This window comes from Lycium ferocissimum, chromosome 12 (genome assembly GCF_029784015.1).
Source record: "Lycium ferocissimum isolate CSIRO_LF1 chromosome 12, AGI_CSIRO_Lferr_CH_V1, whole genome shotgun sequence".
Lineage (NCBI taxonomy): Eukaryota > Viridiplantae > Streptophyta > Magnoliopsida > Solanales > Solanaceae > Lycium > Lycium ferocissimum.
The window spans coordinates 32,358,523-32,373,630 of NC_081353.1; the positions used below are offsets into that span (position 1 = coordinate 32,358,523).

The following is a 15,108-nucleotide window of genomic DNA, read 5'->3' on the forward strand; positions in this document are numbered from 1 at the left end:
TTGGTTCTTTGTGTGTGTGTATTATTTTTAATTTATGCGATACTTTACACACTCACACACATCCTTTATGCTCGTCTTGGTTACTTGAAAAAAAAAAAAATACTTTTTCTATATATAATATTGCTTGCACTTTGTGTTAGGAATATATGGTTACAAGCAATTGATCAAGCTTCGTGCTAGTGTGATGGCTATTTATTTATTTATTTAATAAATAAATAATTGTTTATAACATTCACCTTTCACTCTAGTAGGGATCCTTCATTAACTAACATTTTGTGGCACTTCTTTATTTCAATCATCCGATTTTGATTCTATATGTAATATTGTCATCTTTTCTTTTGTAACAGTTATAGATACTTCTTATTTGCATACACCATTAATCTAGGCCAAGGCACAAGCAACACGGCTGAAGCTGCAGCATTTTGTTTAGTTTAATATAGTGTGCCAGCAATGGACTAACATTAGCCTGGGGAGAAACTAATACATTGCTACTGGTCAGATGCATCAACAAAGATCGGAGACCATCCTGGAGAGGTTCAGGAAATTCAGAGATTAGTTGAAGTTTATGGATTCAACATCAGTCATTGTTTCTGAGAAGCAAACAAACCAGCTGATAAGCTAGCTTGCTTAAGTTACAGAACTAATGGAATCCAAACTTTCAACTCCTTTGCTGATCTTCCAAGAATAGTTAGAGAATTAATAAACTTAGACAGATGGAATATGCCTAGCTTCGGGGTTAAACCTATCAAACTAATCCTCCCTGATTAATAGATCCATGTAGTCATAGGTTAGTTTTACTTTCTAACTATGAACATCCTTTTGGTGTTAACCATAGAGGCTAACCTTCTAATATAGTCTCCTCTCATGATCATGTAAAATGTTTCGGATGCCAAACTCAAAAGTGTACATTTTTGGTAATCAATGATCAAATGGAGACAGTTTAAAATTTAAATGAAAAAAAAAAAAAAAAACTCCTTCACACAATCTTTTATGAATGATACTTATATATTTAGCATGTTCTTTTTCTCCGACTCCAACCAAAGAACCTTTCTAAGTACTATATCATATGTTTTTGTTAGGTCAATTAACACAATATGTAAATCTTTCTTTCTCTCACGATAAACTTCCATTAACCTCCTTAGCAAAAATATAGCTTCTGATGTATGTTTACGGGCAAAATCCAACTTGGCGCTCTGTTACTCTTGTAGTGTCCCTAAGTCCACACGTTGTCACTCTTTCCCATAATTTCATTGTATGATTCATAAGTTTAATGTCACGATAGTTCACACAACTTCGGATTTCTCTGTTGTTTTTATGAATTCAAGGTACTCTCACTTGTCGAGCATCTGATAGCATTTAAATAGCTTGCAAATGATCCTACTTTAACCTTTTCAAAATACTTCTAAACTCTATGCGGATACTATTTCAATGACCTTATATATGCTTAGGAGTTACAATATAGCTAGTTCCCACTAGAACCCATCATGATGCCATGTTTGTTACATGTGCATAAAAATTAACTCATGGTACATTATATCTCACCCAAATAACATTAGGCACATCCTCTTCTAAGAACTCTAAAATACCGAATGATCGATCTTATTTGTGATAACAATCTATTACTTTCATCGTATTGGCAAAAGAAAAAAAATATTAGAGAAATTAAAGTTATAGTGGGATGGATATAATCCTTCCACCCTAATTATAAATCTCGAATTCGAGCTATATGAATGAAAATTGTTTTGAGAGTGACCGGGCTTACAATGCACGAATTTGAATTAGTCGAACTCGGACCAGTAAATTTCGGATACCAAAAAAAAATAGTCAGGCCATTATTTTCTTTAGATTTTGAGTCGAATCTTCAAATTATCCACATAGTACGTATCACAACCAATTTTTTTTTTTCCCCAAGCATATTCTTGCTTTCTTAATTACACATGAAGGGCCATGTGTTAATTCACACATGCAAGAGGAAATTGAGTAATACAAATCTCCACATTAAATATGCATTATCAATATCCAAAAGAATTTATAAAAGTTTCATACCACTTTTTTCATTATTTTAAGATTTGTTATTGGATACTCAATTTCGTTCATAACCTCTAATGAAAAAGCATGACAAGAATAGCATTTGTAAATGTTTTTTCAGATAAATGATATTCAAATCTATCTATGCTCTAAATGTGGACATCGTTTGACTATATATATTTGACTTCAATTAGCCACAACTATGGATATATCACATAAACGATTTTGTTATTAATGTTTTGTCTTGTCATTTGGGATTTAGACCTACTGCAAAAAGAAGGTGGTGGGTCAAGCAATTTCTCAATCAATACGATCAAGTCTTAGAATTTATTTAATCAAGATAACTTCTTTTATATTTGGCTGTACAAAATCTTGTTTCCTTTTTTATATTAGTTTGACTTACTATGTAGTGGAGTCTACTTCATCCTCGTTAGTGTCTCTGTAATGCTTTCCAGAAGATCTCTTCTTTTTCTTATAACCGTACTTCACCTGGCTCTCAGTTCAATATAGAACTCATTAAAGGGGAAAACAATTTTTATAAAAAAATCTCTATAATGATAATTAATTATGGCAGCTGATAATTGTAGTGAATGATAACGATAGCTAATAATAGTAGTGACCGATAGCAGCAGTTGTCGATATATAATGGGGATTGTCGCTTGTGATTGGTGATTGTTGTGGACTTGTGGTGATAGTGTAAATGAATAGCTATTAGTGGTGCTATATAATGACTGACTGTGGTGATTGATGAAAATGATGTTGATGATAGTGATTGTGGGTGGCAGTGGCGGAGCCAGGATTTTCAGTAAGGGGGTTCAAAAATATGAAGAGGTAAACATACGAAGAAGCCAAGGGGGTTCAACACCTACCATATATACATAAAAAAATAATTTTAACCTTCAATATACACTGTAATTTTCTGCCGAACCCCCTCGGTTACACTTGGCTCCGCCCCTAGTGGGTGGTAGTAGTTGATAATATTGAGCGAATGGAGGTAATAGTTGATAATGGTGAGAGACGCGACGTGACGCGACACGACGCGATGGTGGTTAGCTGTGAAAGATTGGAGTAGTGATTATCTGTCATCTATAGTTATTGTCTGTCATCTTAATCATTAGATTTATTCAGATCTATTATGTGATTGTAAAATAAAAAGATAAATTTTCTTAATAATTGAGATATGATTAAGATTTACACCTATGAAACAAACACATTTAATCACTATGATCTGAATGATTGAAATTCAAATTCCCTCAATACAGACAAATGTGATTTTAGAATAGCTAGTGAAATGTATAATTTGATTTCTTAATTGATAAATATTTTGAATTTGAACAAGTTTTAATATTTTTAAAATTTTGTTATAATTCGACGGACACAATTCATGTCTTTTACTTGACTTTGATGAATAATTTAAATGCGTGAATGATTGATTTGTCTTACTATTTGCAAATTGCAAGTGCTATATTTCCATGTTGTCTCATTCATTAGTTCATCAAATTCGTTTTCATGTATATTGTTCAATGTACTCTATTTCTTTAATAAAATAAAGTACTTGACCTACTTTCTCAATAGTCCAAAAGTATGTATATGTTGCCTAAGAAAGAGATAATATAATATAATTTTTTGTGGTACAATGCTAATCATGTGGCCTGGTGGTGTAGTTACTTATATATATCTAACATTTTCGATAGAAAAATGTAAAAAAGTTAGAGACAGATTCAAACTTTAAATTTGATAGATTTGATTTCAAAAGATTAAATATTAAATACATTGTACTTTTAAATTATGAATTCTGATTTAGTATTTGTTGAAATTATTTCAATTTTGTGTTGAAAGAACTGGGTTTGATTGAATCCGCATCACAAAGTCTGCCTCCGCAACTGAGAAATAATATTATAAAATTTGACATATTTAAATACAAATGACCCAAAAAAATATTTCTTTTTTGATCTTGTGGTCCTAGTGTTCTAAACACGCATTATTGGCCCTTAAGAGTGGGGTTTTTAAACTTATAAGTGAAGCTTAGTGTGGAATTAGTGCCTAATCTTTTATTTATGGAAAGAATTTCAATAAAAAATTACGAATAATAAAAAATGACTTGCCTAATAGTTGGCAAGTGCTCTACTGTCATAGTCCCATCTTTTAGGAAAAAAGAAAAGAAATATAGCTAACATTACATACTCTATCCATCTAAAAGACTAAAATCTCAACAAATTGACACCAAAAGATACGGTGGGATGATAAAGGTCCCTTTATTTTAGACAAAAGTATCGGTTCGATTTTTAGACATTGATTCATACTTCCATGAACTTTTTACGGGGTAAATGCGAATTAGTTGGATCGACATACGTTTAGAACGTCAAATTATTGAAAAATTAACAAAACATTATCACCATCTAAAAATCCTAATATTTGTCCAAGGAGAGATGCGAGACAAGCTCAAATTTTCAGGGATAAAAGAAGAGAAAATTTCATAAATAGTTACAGTTTAGAGTGTAATTACAAAACATAGCTACAGTTTGCGTATTTACGAAACGTAGCTATAGTCGTTGTATCAGACGGAAGAGGTGTATCAGTAGAAATCGCGCGAAAGAACTATATCATCGCATACTGTATTAGTGCTAATAGCTACGTTTCATAAATACAGTCTAAATATTTACAACTTCGCGTAGTTTTTTCATAAAAGAAGGTCCTGTCCTAATAAGACCGGTATCCTAATCAATATATTGGTATTTTTCCTTGGATAAGAGAAGGTCCTATCCAATTTTTAGGCAAGTTCCTCGTTTGTATTACCAAAACATGGATTCTTGCCGATTGGGTTCGAGCTTGATATTCCAACCTTTATCGAATTTAACCTATTTTATTTAATATTTTAATATTTTAAGTGCTTATGTTGCTTGTAATATTAATTTGGTGTCTATCTAAAAGACTTAAATTTGAAAAACTAAGATCAATTATTGTATTATGTACTTAATAGTTTTCCTCCTCTCTTTTACCAAAATCTCACCCACAAACAAAGAATTAAAATTAAATGTATGATGGATCATATACATTGATCTTTTCTTAAAAAAAAAAAAACAAAAAAAAAACTAAGTATAACTAGGTAGCTTTGTCGGCAAGTTGGCTTATCAAGTAGACCCCACAACCATTAATGGTCGAGGTGGAATGGATAAAATTACTTTATTCTGGATTGAGATCTCAGTTCTCGGATTTAAATTTTGATAATGAAAATGATTCTGTTAAAAAGTTGTTCCCCCTTTAATAAGTCTTATGCAGTGCAAAGTCCGATTACACGGTTTAAAATCACAACATGAATATCAAACACGAGATAAAAAATAAAAAAATAAAAAAGGACCCCACAAGAATAGTGTAGTAAAAGAAAACTCACGAAGTGAAAGTCCCCAAAAGCAAAGCACCCATAAAAACTATTTGATAACTACAAGCACTAGCAACTCCACCATCAAAAAGAGACTATTCCATCAACTTGTTCCAATATTTCTATAATTGTTCTTCAAAAACCCCTACAAAAAATCTCCATAAAAAACCTAACAAAAAAAAAAAAAAAAACACAAACAAACCCTTTTCACCCCTTATATAATTATCATGTGGAGTGTATTAGTAACAATGAGACAAAATTTGCAAAATATGGGGAAAAGTCCAAGAGTTGCTGATGAAAATATGATTAGTAATGGAGCTGGTAGATCAACAAGGCAACATAATTGGCATGGATTTTCGATTATTTGTGGTGTTTTTCGCGCACCACTTTCGTTGTTTTCATGCTTAAATCATCCTCGGATCAACGGGACAGATGGAGTTTGGGTGTCTGGTGAATTTTCACAGATTTCTGAAATGAATCATCTTATGGTTAGTGATAGTATGCGCTATGCAATCTTGATGTAAAAAGAAGAAGAAAAAGAAATGGTAAGAAATGATATGAAAGTTTAGTCGTGATAAGACTATTTTTTTGTTGGTTGTGTTTTGGGCATTATAGTTTTGTATCATAGAGTAAGGATTATAAGCATAAAACTTTCATCTTTCTCTACTTTTTTTGTTTCTGTTTCATATTTATTAGTTCTTCAAGATGTGCATCTGCTAATATATGTTGATTAATGTAATCAATATATATTATCTGGTTAAGTTTTGAATTTTTCCTTGTTCAGGGAAACATAGGGTTGCATATGTGTTATTTCATCTGTTTCATTTTATATGTTGATGTGCTCAGTAGCTCCTTCTGCATACTCATATGTAGATCATGAACTAATTAAGGTATGATTATGAACATTATTGAGGTCAGTTTTTTGGGATTAGGGGTGACAGGCGAATGCCAAAGTTCCAAAGGTATGAGCAGTTTCCACACTGCTCGTACTTGCCCAATATTCTAATAGAAGGACAGCCAAGCCAACGATGAGGCCATTGGACCAATAAATAATAGTTTGATCGGACATGATTTTTTTTATTTTTTTTTTAAAAGAAATTTTTGAAATTTATGATCATAACCATATCATGATTACTTTAATTACATACTAGAAACATGCGTACTTTCCCAAAATTCTGACATGATTCGTCTGAAATATACTCATCTGAAGCTGTTTTCGATCCCATATTACCGATGGCATTCCAACGGAAACTGTCAGTGGGAAATCCTTAGATTTCTAACAAATTAAAAAGGTTTTGGTAGGTTATTAGTTTGAAACTTATGCTTTCAAACATGTCATGATATTTTATTGTTATAGATCAGAAGCACGTCTCAGACTTCACTTGTGGGAATACGCTGGGCATGTTGTCGTAAACGTGTATTTTCTACCGCGTTCTAACATAATTTGTCGGAAATATGCTCATCAAAGGAGCTAGCTAGAACTATTTTTTGTTTCTCGTTTGGTAATTTTTGTGACAGTTTTGTACTGAAGTTTGTTAGTCAAGAATAATATACTACGGATAATTGAGTGAACATTGGTCATGAAGTTGAAGAGTCTAAATTTATTTTTTTCCTTTTTTCTTTCTAGCTAAGGTTAATTCTTATGTTAGTATCTAATTATTCCTTTGCATAAAGTGCTTCTTCTTCTCTTATTATTATTATTTTTTTTAATCTTTTGGTGTCTCTGTACCTCTCTTGTCCTTAGCTTATAATACAGATCTTACGTTAAGAATATTTTGGCTAAATGGCCTGCTTAATTAATTAGTGTGATGTGACATACCAATCAATTCTCTGACTTGTTTAATATTATAGTGCACTTAAATTTTTAATTTGGGCCAGATAATTATAAGTAACAGATGAGGATGGAGAGCAGAAGTAACGATAGTGGCGGAGCCAAAATTTTTACTAAGAAAATTTACAATATATAAAAGTAAACATGCAAAAAGACCAAGGGCATTCAACACCTACTATATATACGTTAAAAAAAAAAATTACCTTATATACACAATATAATTTTTCAATGAAGGATGCTCGTCTGAACCTTCTGGTACCCCTAGCTCTGCCCATGGTGACACATTCAACTTTTTTTTGGTAAATAAAGTAACTTTTATTACCAAAGTGTACAGCTCAAGACATCAACAAAATAGACGAAGAAGGAAAAAACTCTGGGATCTAGACACCTTCCCAGTCCCAGTTGCATCACCTAGCCTTAAAAACATACTATAAGTCTATCAATCTGCCACGGTCTTACCTGGTAGTAGGCTAGTAGCTCGCCAATCCCTCACTGTTTAGTAACTCCCTTCATCACGGATAAAAATTTAATTTGTCCAGAGTTCTAGCTAGCTTCGACTTCATTCTACCTCGCGCACAAATCTCTTGAATTGTCCCTCTCACCAGCTGATCAGCAGGTCTTCTCTTGGACTGAAAAATGCACTGGTTCCTCTCATGCCATACTTGATACACGCACCCAGCCAGCGCCATTTTGTAAATTTCCTCCCAGGTCTTCTGCCCTTGATATGACTGCATGCCCAAGTCAATTCATGGTTCCAGGTCATTGCTTGTCGATGAATTCCTTGCCATACCAACAGCTTGTTCCATACACCTGCAGCATAAGCACATTCAAAGAATAGATGGTTGATGGATTCATCCCTTCCATCACACAGTGGACACACTACGTCATTGGACATGCCCCATTTCTTCAGTCTATCCCTAGTGGCCAGTCTACTATGGGCAGCAAGATTGAAAATAAATAGCCATCTAGGGAGTCCTTCATTGTGACAGAACAGTCTCCACCAATGCACTATTGGAGCTTCACCCTTCAACTTTTGATACATTGCTTTAATAGAATAGTACGGCATAGCAATGAATTCATCTGGTCGTATACCCAGTGCTTCTATACATTGTGACAGGTTCAACTTTACTCGATACTTTTGACAAAGAATGTATAAAATCTATGTGGAAATCACTAAAAAAAAAAAAATCAAATGATAAACTATGAACCAATTATTTTAAAGGTGCAACATATTCTGCGGTAAAAATCTAAATGTTGAATTCATTAAATAGAAATCTTAAACTTGTCTCTATAATTAGGGGCAAATATACAACAACAACATACCCAATGTAATCCTACAAGTAGAGTCTAGGAAGGGTTGAGTGTACGCAAACCTTACCTCTATCTTGGGAGGTAGGGAGGCTATTTCCGAGAGACCCTCGGCTCTAGATAAGGCATGACAAAAAGGTTAGACAATGATTGAAGAAAGTAAAGAAGCCATTGTAAAATAGTGTAGATAAGAACTATGCAGAAAAGTAACAATAAATGCAGCAATCGAATACAATAATCGAAGTACCAGAGATAGCAGATAGTAACAAGAAATCGAAGAACAAGAAATGACAAAGGTAATACAACGCCTACTAGTATGGAAGGACATACGAGACATGATCTACTACCTACTAACCTCTTATCTTAGGCCATGTCCTTGGTAAGTTGTAACTGCGCCATGTCCTGCCTAATCACTTCTCCCCAATACTTCTTCGCCCTACCTCTACCTCTCCTAAAGCCATCCATAGCCAATCCGTCACACCTCCTCACTGGCATCCCCCGCATCTCCTCTTCACATGTGAACAATCTCAGCCTTGCTTCCTGCATCTTGTCCTCCATCGAGGTCGCTTCCACCTTGTCGTGGATAGCTACATTTAAAATCCTATCTCTCCTAGTATGCCCACACATCCATCGCAACATCCTCATTTCCGCAACTTTCATCTTCTGAATGTGAGAGTTTTTACTGGCCAACACTCCGACCCCATATAGCATAGTTGGTCTAACCACCGCTCTGTAGAATTTTCCTTTAAGTTTTGATGGCATTTTCTTATCACACAAGACTCCGGATATTAGCCTCCCTTTATCTCTTTCAACTTGTTCCAAAAGCTTAGAGTTGAATTTTAGTAAGTGTGTTCTATTCGATAGGTGCTCTCTAGATACATTTAAATAAAACTATTCAACTTTAGTTTCCTATAAGAAATTAGTTCAATTAACTATCGAAAAACAAAATAGATTGAACAGGTCAAATAGTTTTCATTGCACCAAGAGGAAACTAAATGACAATACAATTCTATGGAAAATGAGAATCTTACTTTTTGTCATTTCATCTTCTTATTTTCTTTACAAAACAAAAGAAAAATAATCATTTTCTTTTGAAAATAAGGGTACAATTTACACCACAAAAGAAGAACAAATGTTTACATTGAGATTAGCACATACGACGAGCAAATAATAATATCTCTGGATTCTTTTGAATTTGGTACCGTTTGTTCAGTGCATCCTTGGCAGTTTTATAGTCCTCACCCCTTGAATGCTGACATAATAAAGAGCGTGACTACACTCTCTTTAAATACGTGAGAAAGAAGAAAAAAATATGCCAATAATAATTCGACAAACACTAATAAATGGAATACTCAGATACTTGAGGTGTACTTGATAAGTATACTTTAAAGTTTGGAAAACCAAACAAATTGCTACAGGTAATTGTCTGATAGATAGATATTAATATTATTCTTCCACTATTCTTTGTGTAATGACTGAGTTGACCTTAACATGTGATTCATATATAATTTTTAGAATATGAGTTGATAAAACACCACTTAATTCCTTGGCTCTTAGAGAGAACAATCATTGCTAATATTTTGGGTGGTCCTAGAATTCCCTTTTTTCACTCAAAATGCTATGCTTTTATGTTCCACTATACCTACTTTTTAATGAAAAAATAAAAGGTATAGTGTTACTATCATACATGGTAATGGGAAATCATTTCTATTCGTTGGTAATAATAAAAAGCATAGAGGTCTAATAAGGAATCAATACCCTTGTTTTTTTCTTTTATTCACATTTTTCTCAAAACATCTTTTCCAATAAAACATAGTAGTACTTTCAAAAGTTTATTAATAAGTTCACAAAATTTCACAGAAAAAGAGTTACTAATAATTTTGTTAAGATGTTGAAATTTTCACTTTCTTTTGTTTTATGAAAATTACACATCATTAGGAAAGACAAGTGTCTTAAACCTCGATAAAAATTAGAATCCTCAAGTTTTTGAACTAAATTTGCATAGATGAGAATAAGTAAAAAAACACTAGGACTTATAGTTATTATTCAAAATATTTAGAGAATTTCTTAATACATATATATCGATTTTGGGCAAAAGCTATAGGTTCATGTGAACCTATAGTAAACACTATAGATCCACCAGCTCTGCCTAGTTGTGCGGGTTGACTAGTGGTGTGCAATCCTAACAATAATAGTTGAAACGCGCTGAAGATGCTTGTTTTAAAATGATATGTTTATCTCTTTTGTGATTAAGCTAGACCCAAGATTTTTTTTATTTTTTTTTTTAATCGAATTTTGACAAGAAAGTGAATTTTTGAAGAGATGACTAGAGACAAATCAAAGGCTCTTGTTTTTCAGTGAACTAAAAGCAATTTTTAGTGGAGAAAAACCAACTTATAAGATGAAAATGCATCCTTCATCATAAGACACAACTTTTCAATCAAAATATTTTATATATCATTTTAAATTTAAATAAATAAAATTCCGACAATACTCTTAACCAATTTGTTGGTGCCAAAAGCATATTTAATATATCTATGGGCCTGTACCTGTCTTGGGCTTCTGGGCCTGGTACCGGCTCATTTACATTTTTTTTGGGGAAAACTACTTATATATACATGTTAAGGAGAAATATTTACGAAACGTAACGATAGCTTTCCTTATTTACAAAACATAACGATATATTACAAAACATGACGGATTTTCATATATTTTTCGTTTTTTTATTTTTTTTCCAGAAAATATATATATATATTTTTTTTTTTAAAAAATAATTTTTATATATATTTTTTAAATATTAATTTTTTTTTTTTTTGCTCAATGGCTTAAAAAATTACCTCATATTTGTGTATGAAAGTTGTATGAAATGTGTATGTGTGAGAAAATTTTTAATATAATTTTCATATACAAAATTTTGAGCGAAAACTTTAAGCCTTGAATATTGTATGAAAATTGTTACAATGTTGTTGTAGTTGTATTAATTTTACAGTAAATCTAACATGAACTTTATACATGAAAATGTGAGCGAAATTTTAAGACATGAGCAAGATACAAATTTCATATTGTTTTCATACACACAATTTTGAGCGGATTTTTTAAGCCTTGAACGAAATATACACATTTCATACATTTTTCATACACTAAATTTTGAGCAAACTTTTTAAGTCTTGAGCGAGATATACACATTTCATACAACTTTCATACATAAGTTTTTGAGCAAAAAAAAAATATGAATTTTTTTAAAAAATAAAAATAAATTTAAAAAAAATATTTTTTTTTTAAAAAATAAAAAAATATTTTTTAAAAAATGATTTTTAAAAAATAAAAAATAATTTAAAAATAATTTTTTTTTAAATATAAAGCATGTTTTGTATAGGATTTGTAATGTTATGTTTTGTAAATATAAAACTATCGTCACGTTTCGTAAATATTTCTCCTTAAGATGTATATATAAGTCAAAGACCCTTTTTTTTGTGCGTCCTTCAAATGCACTTGTCTTTAATTTTTGTCCCTCAAATTGCTGGTCTTTAATTTTGGTCCTTTGCCTAAAACTTTTAGGTTCCGGGTTCAAACCCCGGCTCAGTTAAAATTTTAAAAAAAAATTCACTAGGTAGAACTTGGATTCGCAAGGTAGAGTTTTGCCCTAAACTCTGCCTTAAGGTAGAGTTTGCAAAGGGATAGTTTGCTTGCAAAACTCTACCTTAAGGCATAGTTTGTAGGCAAACTATGCCCGATGGGACAGAGTTGTAGGCAACCTCTGCCTAGCGATTTTTTTTTTTTTAATTTTTTCCAGAACAGGGGTTCGAACCTGGAACCCTGAGGTTTTAGGCAAAGGACAAAAGTTAAATACTTTCATTTTGATGGCCAAAAATTAAAGACCACCTCAAAATAAGGGCATTACTGCGAATTGTCCGCTGATTTACGCGAATGTAGGTTGCTATTTAGATTTTGTCCATATTTTAAACTTATGCAAATATGGCCCTTCGAAAAATATCTTTCGGACAATGTTACACTCGAGTTTAATGTTTGCTCATATATTGTTCAACATTACAGATAAAAAATTAGTCAGTCTTCTAGTGTTTGCAATACCTTAAATATTTTAAACCGTAGTCTAACATTTTCTCGTAAATTTTTATTTTGTTCAAATGGAATTTTTAGACCATAGTCTAAAAAGCTCATGAGTTATAAAAGATTTTTTTAAAAAAAGGTCATTTACCAAACAATGACAACTGATGAAAATTTTGATCGATCAAACCAACCTACAGACCAAAAGAACATTGAATTGGATCTGTACATTCTTTTATTTTACACTTACATTATACTAGTACGATCTCAAAGTTTATGATTATTCAGTAGGGGCCGGAGTGATCACTCTGTTTTTGCATCCAGCCTAGGCCAGTTAAGGACTTCTGTCTAGCCTCATTTAAAAAAAAAAATAAAAAAAATCATCAAGTATTCGGTATTTATTGGCCCGATCAATTCAGATTTGCGTTATGTAAGACTAATTAAAAGAGAAAACACTCCCAATCAAGAATTTCTTCATTCTCAAGTCTCGAACTCGAAACTTCTAAATAAGGAACGAGGAATTCATCCGTCCTACCATACCCCTTTTGTGGTAATTGTCAAGTCTTTCAATGTCAAGTCTCACTAACTATCCTAATGTCCCTGCACTCGGAGATTGCTTTGTCGTGCTACATTGCTAGCATATATTCTCTATTTTATTTATTTGATCCCAAGAATGTCGGGAAATTATTCCTTTCTCCTCCTCTAGCTGTTGTGAGTAGTAATCAATCGATCCCTTGAACCGCATTTCATTAATATATATATATATATCCAAAATTTTCGATTGAAACAGGTACTTCAATCTCTTATGAACTGTGAAAATCACACGTCTCTCCATATAAATAATGCCACTAATCTTCAATAGTAAAAATAATTGTAGTCATCTCCAAGTCATGATTACGATTTCCCTCGCGTTTCTACCACTATCTAAAGGATATTTTTCAATTGTTTTCTTAGTGACATCAACGTCAAGTAAATTGTCGCACAATCATTCAACTAAAACCTGTTATATCAATTAAGTCAACATCGTTATTTGTTTTACAGAAAAGGGCCAAAATTACCCTTGAACTTTGGGAAATAATTCATCCATACCCTTCATTATACTATAGGGTCAATTATTCCCTTACCGTTATACTATGAGGTCAATTATACCCTTATGGTTAAACGACTGCCATGTGGCATCATCCTAGACGTCTAGCCTATTTTTCCCCTAAATAATTTTTTACCCACCAATTTAACCCAACCTAACCCGGATATAATATTTTCCCCCAAAATTATGCGGACCCAATCCGTATACTCCTAGCTTACAACGTAAGAGGGGAATTCAAGATCAGGAGCAAGAGCTTTAACGATGATAAACGCCCACAGATATCTTGAGTCACTTTAGTGAGTAATTTGCTATACTTAAAGACCATATAAGTTATCGACGCTTCAAAACAGCAGTGCACAGAGTTGGTGAAATTGAGAAAACACCTATCGAAAGCAGTGCCATTTGCATAAATTTGCCTGGAGACTTTGAAGTATAGCACAGTTGACATTATACTTTTGCAGGTTCATGCAACAACAGAGAATTTGAGTAGTTGATCAGCTAGGGAGTCGAGGAGACAGAGACCAAAAGTACTCTAGGAAAATATTATATCCGGGTCCGTAAGCTAGTTTGTTGGCTAGAAGTATAATATCCGCTTCGGGTTGGATTAAATTGGTGGGTAAAAAATTATTTGGGGGGAAAATGGGCTGGACGTCTAGGATGATGCCACGTGGCAGCCGTTTAACCATAAGGGTATAATTGACCCCATAGTATAACGGTAAGGGTATAATTGGCCCTATAGTATAACGAAGGATATGGATGAACTATTTCCCAAAGTTCAGGGGTAATTTTGGCCTTTTCCGTTTATTTTATTATAGAGAAACGTAGGATTCTTTAAAGGACTAATTTACTCAAATGTCTCTTCTTTAGGTTATCATTTAGATTTTGTCCCTATTTTTAAAAGTTGTGTGAATAATATAATCTTTGCGAGATTAGGCTTCCGAACAACGTTAGACTTGGATTTGACGTTTGCTCATATATTGCTTAATATATAGATAAAACATTAAACTGTTGTCTATTGCTTGTATAAAATACAAATCTAAACCTTTGTCTAGCATTTTCTAAAAAGATTTTAGTTTGCTCAAAAGAGTTCTTTAGACGGTCGTTTAAAAGGTTTAAAAGTTGCAAACGAAATAAAAAGAGGAACATCTACTAAACAAATGTCCCCAAAAAGGACAACCTGCGAAATTTTTTGCTTTAAAGAGAGATCATTTTCAAATTAGGCACTTGAAGATACCTAAGTGGGCTAATTTACGTAAATGTCACTTTTCCAATCACGATCTAAATTTTGCCTCTATTTTTAGAAATTGTGTAAATATAGAACTTGGGATATAACCATTTGGAACAATATTAGACTAGGGTCTAATGTTTGTTCCTTTGTTGCTTAATCTTACAGACAAAATATTAGATTGT

General features: G+C 32.6%; 1 protein-coding gene across 1 annotated transcript; it reads left to right on the forward strand.

Annotated features, from left to right (window-relative positions):
* The first annotated feature begins 5,467 nt into the window (after positions 1-5,467).
* On the forward strand, positions 5,468-6,176 carry LOC132039656 (uncharacterized). The gene has a single exon (XM_059430156.1). It carries the CDS (start codon positions 5,635-5,637, stop codon positions 5,929-5,931), a length of 297 nt encoding a protein of 98 aa, XP_059286139.1. The 5' UTR covers positions 5,468-5,634; the 3' UTR covers positions 5,932-6,176.
* The last annotated feature ends 8,932 nt before the right edge of the window (positions 6,177-15,108 follow it).